The sequence below is a fragment of the Schistocerca gregaria genome, chromosome 5, assembly GCF_023897955.1.
Source record: "Schistocerca gregaria isolate iqSchGreg1 chromosome 5, iqSchGreg1.2, whole genome shotgun sequence".
NCBI lineage: Eukaryota > Metazoa > Arthropoda > Insecta > Orthoptera > Acrididae > Schistocerca > Schistocerca gregaria.
The window spans coordinates 154,403,777-154,417,376 of NC_064924.1; the positions used below are offsets into that span (position 1 = coordinate 154,403,777).

Below are 13,600 nucleotides of genomic sequence, written 5' to 3' on the forward strand. Positions count from 1 at the left end.
CCCAATTGATACATTATTTGGATGACTTGATAATTACAATGATCATGTTTGGGCTCCGTTCTCGTCTCGAAAAATGGAGTTTTTTTTTAGGAAAGTCTAAAGTACAGAGGATGTAAGAGGGTCACTCCAAAAGAAATACAGACTACTTTTTTTTAAAAAATCCATCTTTTATTCCACATGTTTGAAAGTAGTACAGTGCGTAGATACATTCTTGAGGAACAATATTTTGATTTCTCCACATAATTTAGATCCCTCTTAACTGCTTTACCCCATCTTGGAACCAGCGTCTGTATACCCGCACGGTAAAATTCTGGACCAACCTATTGGAGCCACTGTTTGGCAGCGTGCACAAGGGAGTCATCATCATCAAACCTTGTTCCACGAATAGTCTTTCAGTTTCCCAAAGAGATGATAATTACATGAAGCCAGGTCAGGACTGTAATGTGGGTGTTTCAGTGTTGTCCATCCGAGTTTTGTGATCGCTTCCATGGTTTTTTTACTGACATGTGGCCATGCATTGTCGTGCAACAGCAAAACATCCTGCTTTTGCACATGTGGTCGAACACGACTCAGTCAGGCTTGTAGTTTCTTCAGTGTCATCACATATGCATCAGAATTTATGATGGTTCCACTTGGCATGATATCCACAAGCAAGAGTCCTTCGGAATCGAAAAACACTGTATCCATAACTTTTGCAGCAGAAGGTGTAGTTTAGACTTTTTTTCTTGGGTGACTTTGCATGATGCCACTCCATTAATTGCCTCTTCGTCTCTGGTGAAAAATTATGGAGCCATGTTTCATCACCCGTCAAAATTATTCCAAGAAATTCACGATTCTTGTACTGTTCCAAAAGTTCGCTGCATATCGTTTTTCTTGTTTCTTTGTGAGCCATTGTCAACATCCTGGGAACCCACCTAGCACAAACGTTTTTTAACGCCAACACTTCCAGTATTCTGCAAACAATTCCTTCCCATATCCCAACGTAGCGTGGCAATTCGTTAACTGTGATGCGTCTGTCAGCAGTCACCAATTCGTTAACTCTTTGCACATTGTCTGGAGTGTGTCCAGTACGAGGCCTGCCGCTGCGAGGAGAATCCTCAATACTGCCGTGCCCGCTTTCATTGCGTAACCAGCTTGCCCACCGACTAACTGTACTGCGATCGACAGCTGCATCTCCATACACCTTTTTCAACGTCTCGTGGATGTTTACCACTGTCTCGTTTCCACAGCATAGGAACGATATGGCAGCACGTTGCTTCTGACGAACGTCAAGTGTAGCAGCTATCTTGAAGACATGCTGTGACGGCGCCACTCCCGGGAACAGGTTGAACTAAGTTTGAAAACAAGCGGGAAAGATGTATCTACACACTGTAAGAATTTCACACACGCAGAATGAAAACTGTATTTTTACAAATATAGTGTGCATTTCTTTTGGAGTGACCCTCGTATATTAGTTAATGAAGGGCACACGCCACATATATGGACGCAATCACTAATTTACTGGCTTATAAGAACGTGGACCTAGATAACAGAATTAACGCTATGAAAATGAGATCCTCTCTTTCACAAAAAGCCAGACACGCCTCCTGCATGTATAGACTCGCTGCAATACAGTGTCAAGGAACTGTGTGAACTCACCTGCTACTGTGGCGAGGGCAGCGGCCAGCAGGAAGAGCAGCGCCCACATCACGGCTCGCTGCCCCGCAGAGTGGCTACCAGAGGCGCGCCGGTCATGCTGCGAACACACCAGGCAAACGAACGAGTCAGCGCACTTGCTCACTCCGTGAGAGACAGTCATAAGCATCGACATAATCTGGTCTGATTACGACAGGATACAGCAACACAGCAAATCACATAAAAGGAGTGTATAAAAAGCGTCCAATATTTCTGTTACAGATACTAGGGTTCAGAATTAGAAAAACTCTACTATAAAGAGATAACGAGAACGTTTTACTTACTTACATTCGAACCAAAAAGTAAGTTAATGTATGACGGACGTCTGAGGGTTTCATGCGACGTAATTATATATATTGTTGCAGAAGAGGCTGAGTAGCACCGTGGTGTAGTGGTTGTAATGCTGACCTGTTGCATGGAGGGTCGTGAGTTCAAAACTCACTTGGACTGTAAAACTTTAATTTATATATTCGGCTCGAGTACATTCGAGAAGTATCCACAAATTTCAAAGAATCATTGTGCTGGAATGTTCTATAACTCTATATAGACTCTATGTGTTCTGGTTGGAGGCAGTTCACTCCGCGCTCTTGAATGTGCAAGTGCTGAACAAAGTGTCCGTCATTCATCTAATTACACCTTCGTCTACGTGACAATATACATAATAATAATAATTTCGTGTGGCTCAATGGTCGTGCATGAAACGGGTAGAAAATGTCTACGGACATGTACATCCGTTATTACATTGGTCATGAAGGTAAATTCGGACATGAATTACTGGAATTCGAATTTAGGCAGGATGAGAAACAACGATATGCAAATAACTCAAATTACAGGAACGATACTATGATAAGAAAAGAAGCACATGTGCGCAATTGTGTAATGGGAGAGCTGAAACGCATTATTCATGACTCGGAGATAATGCAGAAAGATGATTCGTTGTGGCCGCAGCCCGACAGACAGGAGCTGGAAATTGTAATTGGCGATGAGCACATCTCCTTCACGACTTCGAAGACTGGGTCATTGGTTGACGTCAACCAGTCGAGATGCCTGGGCGGACTGCGTGGTTTTTACTATCTAGTGCAAGACCTCAGGTGTTTGGTATTTTCACTGATCGGTCTTCACTTTAAAATTAGGCCCATAGAGACGACTTTCATCAAATCATGTGCTGTTTCGGAACGACGGGCACTTTTACAGAACTGTTGCATCATTTGTAATCTTTTATTTAAATGATTTATAAACCAACAAGAAACGACTTCTCAGTGAATTTCTAGTTTTATTGTGATTCTAAAGTACTTCTTTGTATGTGAACTAAATGTGACAGACTTGAAGCAGCTGGAAGTATAGTGTGAAATTATTTTTAAATCTGGTACTGGTGTTGACATTGGACGTATAAATTATTGTTATCGATCTATGTAGTGATTTAATAACTACTGATTATTTGAAAAAAATGTCCTGGTGCAGGTTTTTATATTGAATGCCACTTCGACGACTTGCGTATACCTGACCTACACCACTTAAACGACTGTGGAAACGGGACCTAGAGTGTAACATGAAATGAGAGCCATGGGTTGTTTCTGGCAACACCTCACGTAGTCGAGAGGTAAGTGCTAGGTTAGAAAGAAAGCTGAGAAATCTGTTGTTCGTCGAACATTCGATCCCGCGACTTTTCAGTTGCCAGGTGCGTACCTCATCGCTTTTCTAAATTGCCTCTTTAATTGTTATTACTTGGCGTAGTTGTATAAATTAAACTATGTAATGTTTCAAATGAAATCTTACACGGAATCTTTGGGGGGTAAGCACATCGCCATTGACAAGTACATTACATCCCAAATTAATATGCGGATAAACACAGCGCCGGCCGGGGTGGCCGAGCGGTTCTAGGCGCTACTGTCTGGAACCGTGTGACCGCTACGGTCGCAGGATCGAATCCTTCCTCGGGCATGGGTGTATGTGATGTCATTAGGTTAGTTAGGCTTAAGTAGTTCTAAGTTCTAGGGGACTGATGACCTCAGTAGTTAAGTCACATAGTGCTCAGAGCCTTTTGAACCATTTTTGATTAATACAGCTACATAGTTTGATGATTATACAAGTGTCATTGACAGACTTCTTTTGTTTCTTCTAGAAAATCTCAGTACATAAGGCAAGTTCAATCATACGGAAAAGTAGCAGTCACGTTAAGTAATAGTAAACACTATACACTAGACGTAAGATGCTGCTGATGACCAGCATGTGTCCAATACTAGTCTAGCAGTAAATCAATAAAAATAACCTCTATTGGACAGTTAATGCCAATAAAAGCATGTTTTTGAAACTCTGTATCTAGGCTTTCAGGGGATACTGACAATAATGTCAGATTTCAACAACATGTCTTGAAACATACTGACAGATTAAAATTGGACTCAAAGTCGGGACCTCTCTCTGTTCAAGTGCTCTACCTTTTTTTTTTAAGTCAACTATTCTGTTTCCCGTAGTATACTTTGCCACTTTTTCTAGCTAAGCCTCTATTTCTGTCAATGTTTTGTTTTGTTTTTATGTTACATTGCAGAAAGAACGGACACAGCTTCAGTCTGGGTTGGAGACAAGGTGGGCAGGAGTCGAATCCGGTGCCTGGTGACGATCCCTCCTTCCCTCCAGCTGGTTCCTCACACGGTATTGGCCTGGTTTTCCTGTTTTTTTTTCTATTTATTTTCTTTATTCATTTTATTTTCGCTAGGAAGAACACAATGATAGAAGGCTCCAGAACAAGGGGAAAACTGTCCAATACCTTGACGATTAAAGACAAGGTGTAACATATTTGCAAATAAAGCACGATAACGTGGAAGCCTGTGCCACTTCCAGTGCGTTTTCACCACATCTTGGCGAAAAGCACAGGGGTCAGGATCTTCTACATCTACATCCATACTCCGCAACCCACCTGACGGTGTGTGGCGGAGGGAAGCCTGAGTACCTCTATCGCTTCTCCCTTCTATTCCAGTCTTGTATTGTTCGTGGAAAGAAGGATTGTCGGTATGCTTCTATGTGGGCTCTAATCTCTCTGATTTTATCCTCGTGGTCTCTTCGCGAGATATACGTATGAGGGAGCAATATACTGCTTGACTCTTCGGTGAAGGTATGTTCTCGAAACTTTAACAAAAGCCCGTACCGAGCTACTGAGCATCTCTCCTGCAGAGTCTTCCACTGTATCTATCATCTCCGTAACGCTTTCGTGATTACTAAATGATCCTGTAACGAAGCGCGCTGCTCTCCGTTGGATCCTCTCTATCTCTTCTATCAACCCTATCTGGTACGGATCCCACACTGCTGACCAGTATTCAAGCAGTGGGCGAACAAGCGTACTGTAACCTACTTCCTTTGTTTTCGGATTGCATTTCCTTAAGATTCTTCCAATGAATCTCAGTCTGGCATCTGCTTTAGCGACGATCAACTTTATGTGATCATTCCATTTTAAATCACTCCTAATGCGTACTGCCAGATAATTTATGGAATTAACTGCTTCCAGTTGCTCACCTGCTATTTTGTAGCTACATGATATCTATCTCTCTATGTATTCGCAGCACATTACACTTTTCTACATTGAGATTGAATTGCCATTCCCTGCACCATGCGTCAATTCGCTGCAGATCCTCCTGCATTTCAGTACAATTTTCCATTGTTACAACCTCTCGATACACCACAGCATCATCTGCAAAAAGCCTCAGTGAACTTCCGATGTCATCCACAAGGTCATTTATGTGTATTGTGAATAGCAACGGTCCTATGACACTCCCCTGTGGCACACCTGAAATCACTCTTACTTCGAAAGACTTCTCTCCATTGAGAATGACATGCTGTTATCTGGGAACTCTTCAATCCAATCACACAATTGGTCTGATAGTCCATATGCTCTTACGTTGTTCATTAAACGACTTCAGGATCTTTGTCACACCCGACTACATAGTGGGCGTAAGGTCTGAGAAGCCATAAGACCTAATTGATCTTCAGCAGAGGGAAAACAGAAAAGCCCAGATAAAGAGTAAAGTCTATCGAGAAAGAAGCTTCAGCTTATGGGGTAAGGAATGCCATCTGTCGGCGAATCCGGTGCCAGCCTCTTCGCCCGCAAGATGCTAGTCTGTGTGATAATGTATCTCGTTGATGACATGTGTGGCAAAGACCAGTCGGGCTATCACCAATGTGATGGAGGCGTTCGGTGGTCGCGATCAGATTGTGAATGACCCTTTGCCACTATAAGATGGCCTACATCGGAAGGATAGGAAGACTAACGTGAAACCACACTGATTTCCATACTAGACTACAAGGCGCAATTTGTATCTAGTTACTTCATCTACAGGCTTTTCTGAGCGAGTTTGCATGAATTAAAACATACAACGTATATGGCCGAATCTTTGATTGCATTTATGTTGATGCTTATCTACGCCGTCAAGGGACCATAGAAATTAGTACTTGACATGAAATTGAACTTCATACCTCTACACCGGTACCAAGTAGCTTGACAGCTAAAGGCAAAAACAATAATTTTTGTTTGATGCAATTATTAATTAACAGTTTTCTGATTTTTTCCTATACTTTTACTGTAAAACCCTGCTTCTTGCCAAATTTTATGATTTATGTCAACGATATGTACACGATTGGTTTTGATGAGTGAGTTTGTCAGGACATATGTTACATTAACAGCCGTATGTTTTGACTGTATTGACTTAAAAGCTTAAACGTTTTGTATCACCCAGGTATAGTACACTGTACTACTTGACATAAATTCTAACTTGATTCCTCTACCCGTTCCTGAAGACGACCGGCTGATGAAGTGATCCCACAGGGGTTCTACTTTTAGCAATTGAGACACGGACCGCCAACAATGACTTTACTGTGCAGTGTTATTCATAGTTAATTTCGTAGTTTCTTAAAATGGTTGCGTGGAAACCATAAGGCGTAGAGAAAAATGGCACTTATCAATGAATAGAGCGTCTTTCCAAATTTCCAGTCGTAATACGTGGCCTGGTGTTATTAAAGAGTGCACCTCCAGCAGGCAGTCAGATCGGAATGTAACTGAAGAAAACTTCACAAGCCAATATTGCTGACAAAGCATGTCACTGAATGACAGATTTCGACAGAGCTATGCTATCATCCGATATTACGCTTTAACATTTTTACAATATGTTGTCCATTAGCGCTGAAAATCGAACACTGCGCTTAACCCATGCGATCAATCACCTATCCTATAAATTATTTGAAAGTCGCTTCACTATCCTGCCAAATCCTAACAAATCGTCAGTAAAATTCCAATATATACAGCAGATTACATGTATCTGGGGATAGACATGCACATATACAGATGGCGGTAGGACTGCGTACACAATGCATAAAAGGGCAGTGCATAGGCGGAGCTGTCATTTGTGCTCAGGTTATTCACATGGAAAGCTTTCCGATGTGATTGGGGGCGAACGGCAGGAGTTAATACTTTGAAAGCGAAATGGTGGTTTGAGCTAGATGCATGGGACATTCCACTTAGGAAATCGTTACGGTATTGAGTATTTCGAGATCCACAGTGTAAAGATTGTGCCGAGAATGCCAAATTTCAGGAATTACCTATCACCACAGTCAACGAAGTAGCCGCAGGCCCTCCCCGAATGCAGCGGCGTTTGCGTAGAGTATTCAGTCCCAGGAGACGAACAACAATGCGTGAAATAACCGCAGAAATCAATGTGCAACGTAAGGCGAACATACTGGTAAGGACAGTACGCCGAAGTCTGGCGTTAATGGGCAGTGGCAAAACACGACCGACGCGAGTGCCTTTGCTTACAGCACGTCATCGCCTGCAGTGCCCTCCTGGACTCGTGACCAAACCAGTTGGACCCTTGTTGTTGATGTTGTGGTCTTCAGTCCTGAGACTGGTTTGATGCAGCTCTCCATGCTACTCTATCCTGTTCAAGCTTCTTCACCTCCCAGTACCTACTGCAGCCTACATCCTTCTGAATCTGCTTAGTGTATTCATCTCTTGGTCTCCCTCTACGACTTTTACCCTCCACGCTGCCCTCCAATGCTAAATTTGTGATCCCTTGATGCCTCAGAACATGTCCTACTAACCGGTCCCTACTTCTTGTCAAGTTGCGCCACATACTCCTCTTCTCGCCAATTCTATTCAATACTTCATCGTTAGTTATGTGACCTACCCATCTAATCTTTAGCATCCTTCTGTAACACCACATTTCGAAAGCTTTTGTTCTCTTCTTGTCCAAACTACTTATCGTCCATGTTTCACTTCCATACATGGCTACACTTAATACAAATGCTTTCAGAAATGACTTCCTGACACTTAAATCTACTCGATGTTAACAAATTTCTCTTCTTCAGAAACGATTTCGTTGCCATTGCCAGTCTACATTTTATATCCTCTCTACTTCGACCATCATCAGTTATTTTGCTACCCAAATAGCAAAACTCCTTTACTACTTTAAGTGTCTCATTTCCTAATCTAATTCCTTCAGCATCACCTGACTTAATTCGACTACATTCCATTATCCTCGTTTTGCTTTTGTTGATGTTAATGTTATATCCTCCTTTCAGGACACTGTCCATTCCGTTCAACTGCTCTTCCAAGTCCTTTGCTGTCTCTGACAGAATTACAATGTCATCGGCGAACCTCAAAGTTTTTATTTCTTCTCCATGGATTTTAATACCTGCTCTGAATTTATCTTTTGTTTCTTTCACTGCTTGCTCAATATACAGATTGAATAACATCGGGGACACACTACAACCCTGTCTCACACCCTTCCCAACCGCTGCTTCCCTTTCATGTCCCTCGACTCTTATAACTGCCATCTGGTTTCTGTACAAATTGTAAATAGCCATTCGCTCCCTGTATTTTATCCCTGCCACCTTCAGAATTTGAAAGAGTGTATTCTAGTCAACATTGTCAAAAGCTTTCTCTAAGTCTACAAATGCTAGAAACGTAGGTTTACCCTTCCTTAATCTAGCTTCTAATATAAGTCGTAGGGTCAGTATTGCCTCACGTGTTCCAACATTTCTACGGAATCCAAACTGATCTTCTCCGAGGTCTGATTCTATAAGTTTCTCCATTCGTCTGTAAAGAATTCGCGTTAGTATTTTGCAGCTGTGACTTATTAAACTGATTGTTCCGTAACTTTCACATCTCTCAATACCTGCTTTCTTTGGGAGTGGAATTATTATATTTTTCTTGAAGTCTGACGGAATTGCGCCTGTCCGATACATCTTGCTTACCAGATGGTAGAGTTTTGTCAGAACTGGTTCTCCCAAGGCTGTCAGTAGTTCTAATGGAATGTTGTCTACTCCGGGGGCCTTGTTTCGACTCAGGTCTTTCAGTGCTCTGTCAAACTCTACACGCAGTATTATATCTCCCATTTCATCTTCACCTACATCCCCTTCCATTTCCATAATATTGTCCTCAAGTACATCGCCCTTGTACAGACCCTCTATATACTCCTTCCACCTTTCTTTTTTCCCCTCTTTGCTTAGAACTGGGTTTCCATCTGAGCTCTTGATATTAATACAAGTGGCTCTCTTTTCTCCAATGGTCTCTTTACTTTTCCTGTAGGCTGTATCTATCTTACTCCTAGTGAGATAAGCCTCTACATTCTTACATTTGTCCTCTAGCCATCCCTGCTTCGCCATTTTACACTTCCTGTCGATGTCATTTTTGAGACGTTTGTATTCCTTTTTGCTTGCTTCATTTACTGCATTTTTATATTTTCTCCTTTCATCAATTAAATTCAATATTTCTCCTGTTACCCAAGGACTTCTACTGGCGCTCGTCTTTTTACATACTAGATCCTCTGCCGCGTTCACTATTTCATCCCTCAAAGCTACCCATTCTTCTTCTACTGTATTTCTTTCCCCCATTCCTGTCAATTGTTCGCTTATGCTCTCCCTGAAACTCTGTACAACCTCTGGTTCTTTCAGTTTATCCAGGTCCCATCTCCTTAATTTCACACCTTTTTGCAGTTTCTTCAGTTTCAATCTACAGTTCATAACCAATAGATTGTGGTCAGGATCCACATCTACCCCTGGAAATGACTTACAATTTAAAACCTGGTTCCTAAATCTCTGTCTTACTAATGTATAACCTATCTGATACCTTTTAGTTCAAATGGCTCTGAGCACTATGGTACTTAACATCTATGGTTATCAGTCCCCGAGAACTTAGAACTACTTAAATCTAACTAACCTAAGGACAACACACCGCCGGAAATCGAACCCGGGAACCCGGGCGCGGGAAGCGACAACGCTACCGCACGACGAGATGCGGGCTCCATTTAGTATCTCCAGGATTCTTCCATGTATATAACCTTCTTTCATGATTCTTGAACCAAGTGTTAGCTCTGATTAAGTTATGCTCTGCGCAAAATTCTACCAGGCGGTTTCCTCTTTCATTTATTAGCCCCAATCCATATTCACCTACTATGTTTCCTTCTCTCCCTCTTCCTACTCTCGAATTAAAGTCACCCATAACTATTAAATTTTCGTCTCCCTTCACTATCTGAATAATTTCATTTATTTCATCATACATTTCTTCAATTTCTTCGTCATCTGCAGAGCTAGTTGGCATACAAACTTGTACTACTGAAGTAGGCGTGGGCTTCCTGTCTATCTTGGCCACAATAATGCTTTCACTATGCTGTTTGTAGTAGCTTACCCGTACTCCTATTTTTTTATTCATTATTGAACCTACTCCAGCATTACCCCTATTTGATTTTGTATTTATAACCCTGTATTCACCTGACCAAAAGTCTTGTTATTCCTGCCACAGAACCCTAGACTACTGAAAATTATGGCCTCGTCAGCATGACTGCAGGTTTCGGTCGGTAAGAGCTCATGGTAGGGTTCAAGTTTGGCGCGGACACCACGAAGCCATGGAACCAAGCTGTCAACAAAACACTACACAAGCTTTTGGTAGCTCCATTATAATGTGAAATGTGTTTGTGAGGAATGGTCTCATCCAACTGAAGTGATCATTGACTGAAAATGGTAATGTTCGGCTCCCTGGAGGTCATTTGCAGTCAATCAAGAGTGTCATTCATTGACAACAATGCGCCACTTCATGGGTCTACAATTGTTCACGACTGCTCTGAAGAATGTTCTGGACAGATCGAGCGTATTACACTCCTGGAAATGGAAAAAAGAACACATTGACACCGATGTGTCACAGCCACCATACTTGCTCCGGACACTGCGAGAGGGGGCTGTACAAGCAATGATCACACGCACGGCACAGCGGACACACCAGGAATCGCGGTGTTGGCCGTCGAATGGCGCTAGCTGCGCAGCATTTGTGCACCGCCGCCGTCAGTGTCAGCTAGTTTGCCGTGGCATATGGAGCTCCATCGCAGTCTTTAAAACTGGTAGCATGCCGCGACAGCGTGGGCGTGAACCGTATGTGCAGCTGACGGACTTTGAGCGAGGGCGTATAGTGGGCATGCGGGAGGCCGGGTGGACGTACCGCCGAATTGCTCAACACGTGGGGCGTGAGGTCTCCACAGTACATCGATGTTGTCGCCAGTGGTCGGCGGAAGGTGCACGTGCCAGTCGACCTGGGACCGGACCGCAGCGACGCACGGATGCACGCCCAGACCGTAGGATCCTACGCAGTGCCGTAGGGGACCGCACCGCCACTTCCCAGCAAATTAGGAACACTGTTGCTCCTGGGGTATCGGCGAGGACCATTCGCAACCGTCTCCATGAAGCTGGGCTACGGTCCCGCACACCGTTAGGCCGTCTTCAGCTCACGCCCCAACATCGTGCAGCCCGCCTCCAGTGGTGTCGCGACAGGCGTGAATGGAGGGACGAATGGAGACGTGTCGTCTTCAGCGATGAGAGTCGCTTCTGCCTTGGTGCCAATGATGGTCGTATGCGCGTTTGGCGCCGTGCAGGTGAGCGCCACAATGAGGACTACATACGACCGAGGCACACAGGGCCAACACCCGGCATCATGGTGTGGGGAGCGATCTCCTACACTGGCCGTACACCTCTGGTGATCGTCGAGGGGACACTGAATAGTGCTCGGTACATCCAAATCGTCATCGAACCCATCGTTCTACCATTCCTAGACCGGCAAGGGAACTTGCTGTTCCAACAATACAATGCACGTCCGCATGTATCCCGTGCCACCCAACGTGCTCTAGAATGTGTAAGTCAACTACCCTGGCCAGCAAGTTCTCCGGATCTGTCCCACATTGAGCATGTTTGGGACTGGATGAAGCGTCGTCTCACGCGGTCTGCACGTCCAGCACGAACGCTGGTCCAACTGAGGCGCCAGGTGGAAATGGCATGTCAAGCCGTTCCACAGGACTACATCCAGCATCTCTACGATCGTCTCCATGGGAGAATAGCAGCCTGCATTGCTGCGAAAGGTGGATATACACTGTTCTAGTGCCGACATTGTGCATGCTCTGTTGCCTGTGTCTATGTGCCTGTGGTTCTGTCAGTCTGATCATGTGATGTATCTGACCCCAGGATTGTGTCAATAAAGTTTCCCCTTCCTGGGACAATGAATTCACGGTGTTCTTATTTCAATTTCCAGGAGTGTATTTCATTAGATTACTCAGGTGCCACAAAGAATCAGGTACCAGGTGAAACGCATTTGCGATGTTTTCCATTTTCATGCAGACGCCTAATGTTAATCCTGGAGAAACGTACGAAATATAGGATCTCTAAACTCATTGTAGGAGTCCTATCCGAGCTCTCAGAAGAATTCATCAGTACAGATTTTTAAAAACACATCCAGGCGCTTTAAGCACCATACGAAAGTCCATATTTTTACAGAATGTTTGCATGTTTTCAGAGGGTCCCTCTTCATTCCGGTTCCTATGAAGTTTTATGTATCTGGTTTCATATTTTTCAAGAATTTGTTGTCGTAGTACAGTGCAACAGCACAACATTATGATTCGATACTGTTTTTACGTTTTAGTTAGAGGTGTACAGTCGGCTGCTGCTCTCAGCGTTGGTGTATAGAATGTGAGTCTGGTGGTATACTTCCGACTTTGGAAAGAATCATCATTCATACAATTCCGAATAACGCAACAGCCAACAAGTGCGAGAATTATCTCACAATCGGCTGAACAGCTCATACAACTTGCTGACGAGAATAATATGCAGCACAATGGTAAAAAAATTTGAGGACGCGTTAATTTGGTCTTTGGAAAGGTAAAGGAGCCAGAGAGGCATTTCTGAGGTTGCGATTGATAATGGAAGTGGGAGTAAAGAAAAATCAAAACACGTTCATAGGACTTGTCGACCTGCAAAAAGCGTTCGACAGTGTCAAATTGTGCGAGATGTACGAAATTCTGAGAAAAAGGGAAAGGCAGGTAATGTGCAATATCTAGAAGCGCCAAGAGGGAACAATAAGAGTGGAAGACCAAAAACAACGTTCTCTGATTAAGAACGGTGTAAAATAGAGATGTAGGCTTTCACGCTTACTGTTCAATCTATACATCGAAGAAGCAACGGCAGAAATAAAAGAAATGTCCAAGAGGGGAAATAAAATTCAAGGTGAAAGGATATCAATGTTAAGATCTGCTGACTACATTTCTATTCACAGCGAAAGTGAACGAGGATTAGAGGATCTGTTGGATAGGATGAACAATCCAGTGGGTACAGGATGTGGATTGAGTGTAACTAAAAAAAAGACGAAAATAAAGAGAAGTAGCAGAAATGAGAACAACGAGAAACTTCAAATTAGAATTGGTGATCAGGATAAAGATGATGTTAAGAAATTCTGCTACGTAGGTAACAAAATAATCCATGACGGGCGGGGTGCAGTTGATGTGAAAAACAGTGTAGCACTGGCAAAAAGGCATTCCTGGTCTAGAGAAGTGTACTGGTATCTAACATAGGTCGTAATTTGAGAAACAAATTTTTGAGAGTGTACGTTTGCAGCACAGCGTTGTATGGTAAG

At 43.2% G+C, this 13,600-nt stretch overlaps 1 protein-coding gene across 1 annotated transcript in view; it reads right to left on the reverse strand.

The window, feature by feature from the left end:
• LOC126272947 (lachesin-like) overlaps positions 1-13,600 on the reverse strand; it is a 384,023-nt gene that overhangs the window by 96,727 nt on the left and 273,696 nt on the right. The window contains exon 2 of the mRNA XM_049976245.1: positions 1,639-1,735. Within this exon, the coding sequence (XP_049832202.1) occupies positions 1,639-1,687 (49 nt within the window). The 5' untranslated portion in view covers positions 1,688-1,735. The remainder of the gene's footprint in view (positions 1-1,638; positions 1,736-13,600) is intronic.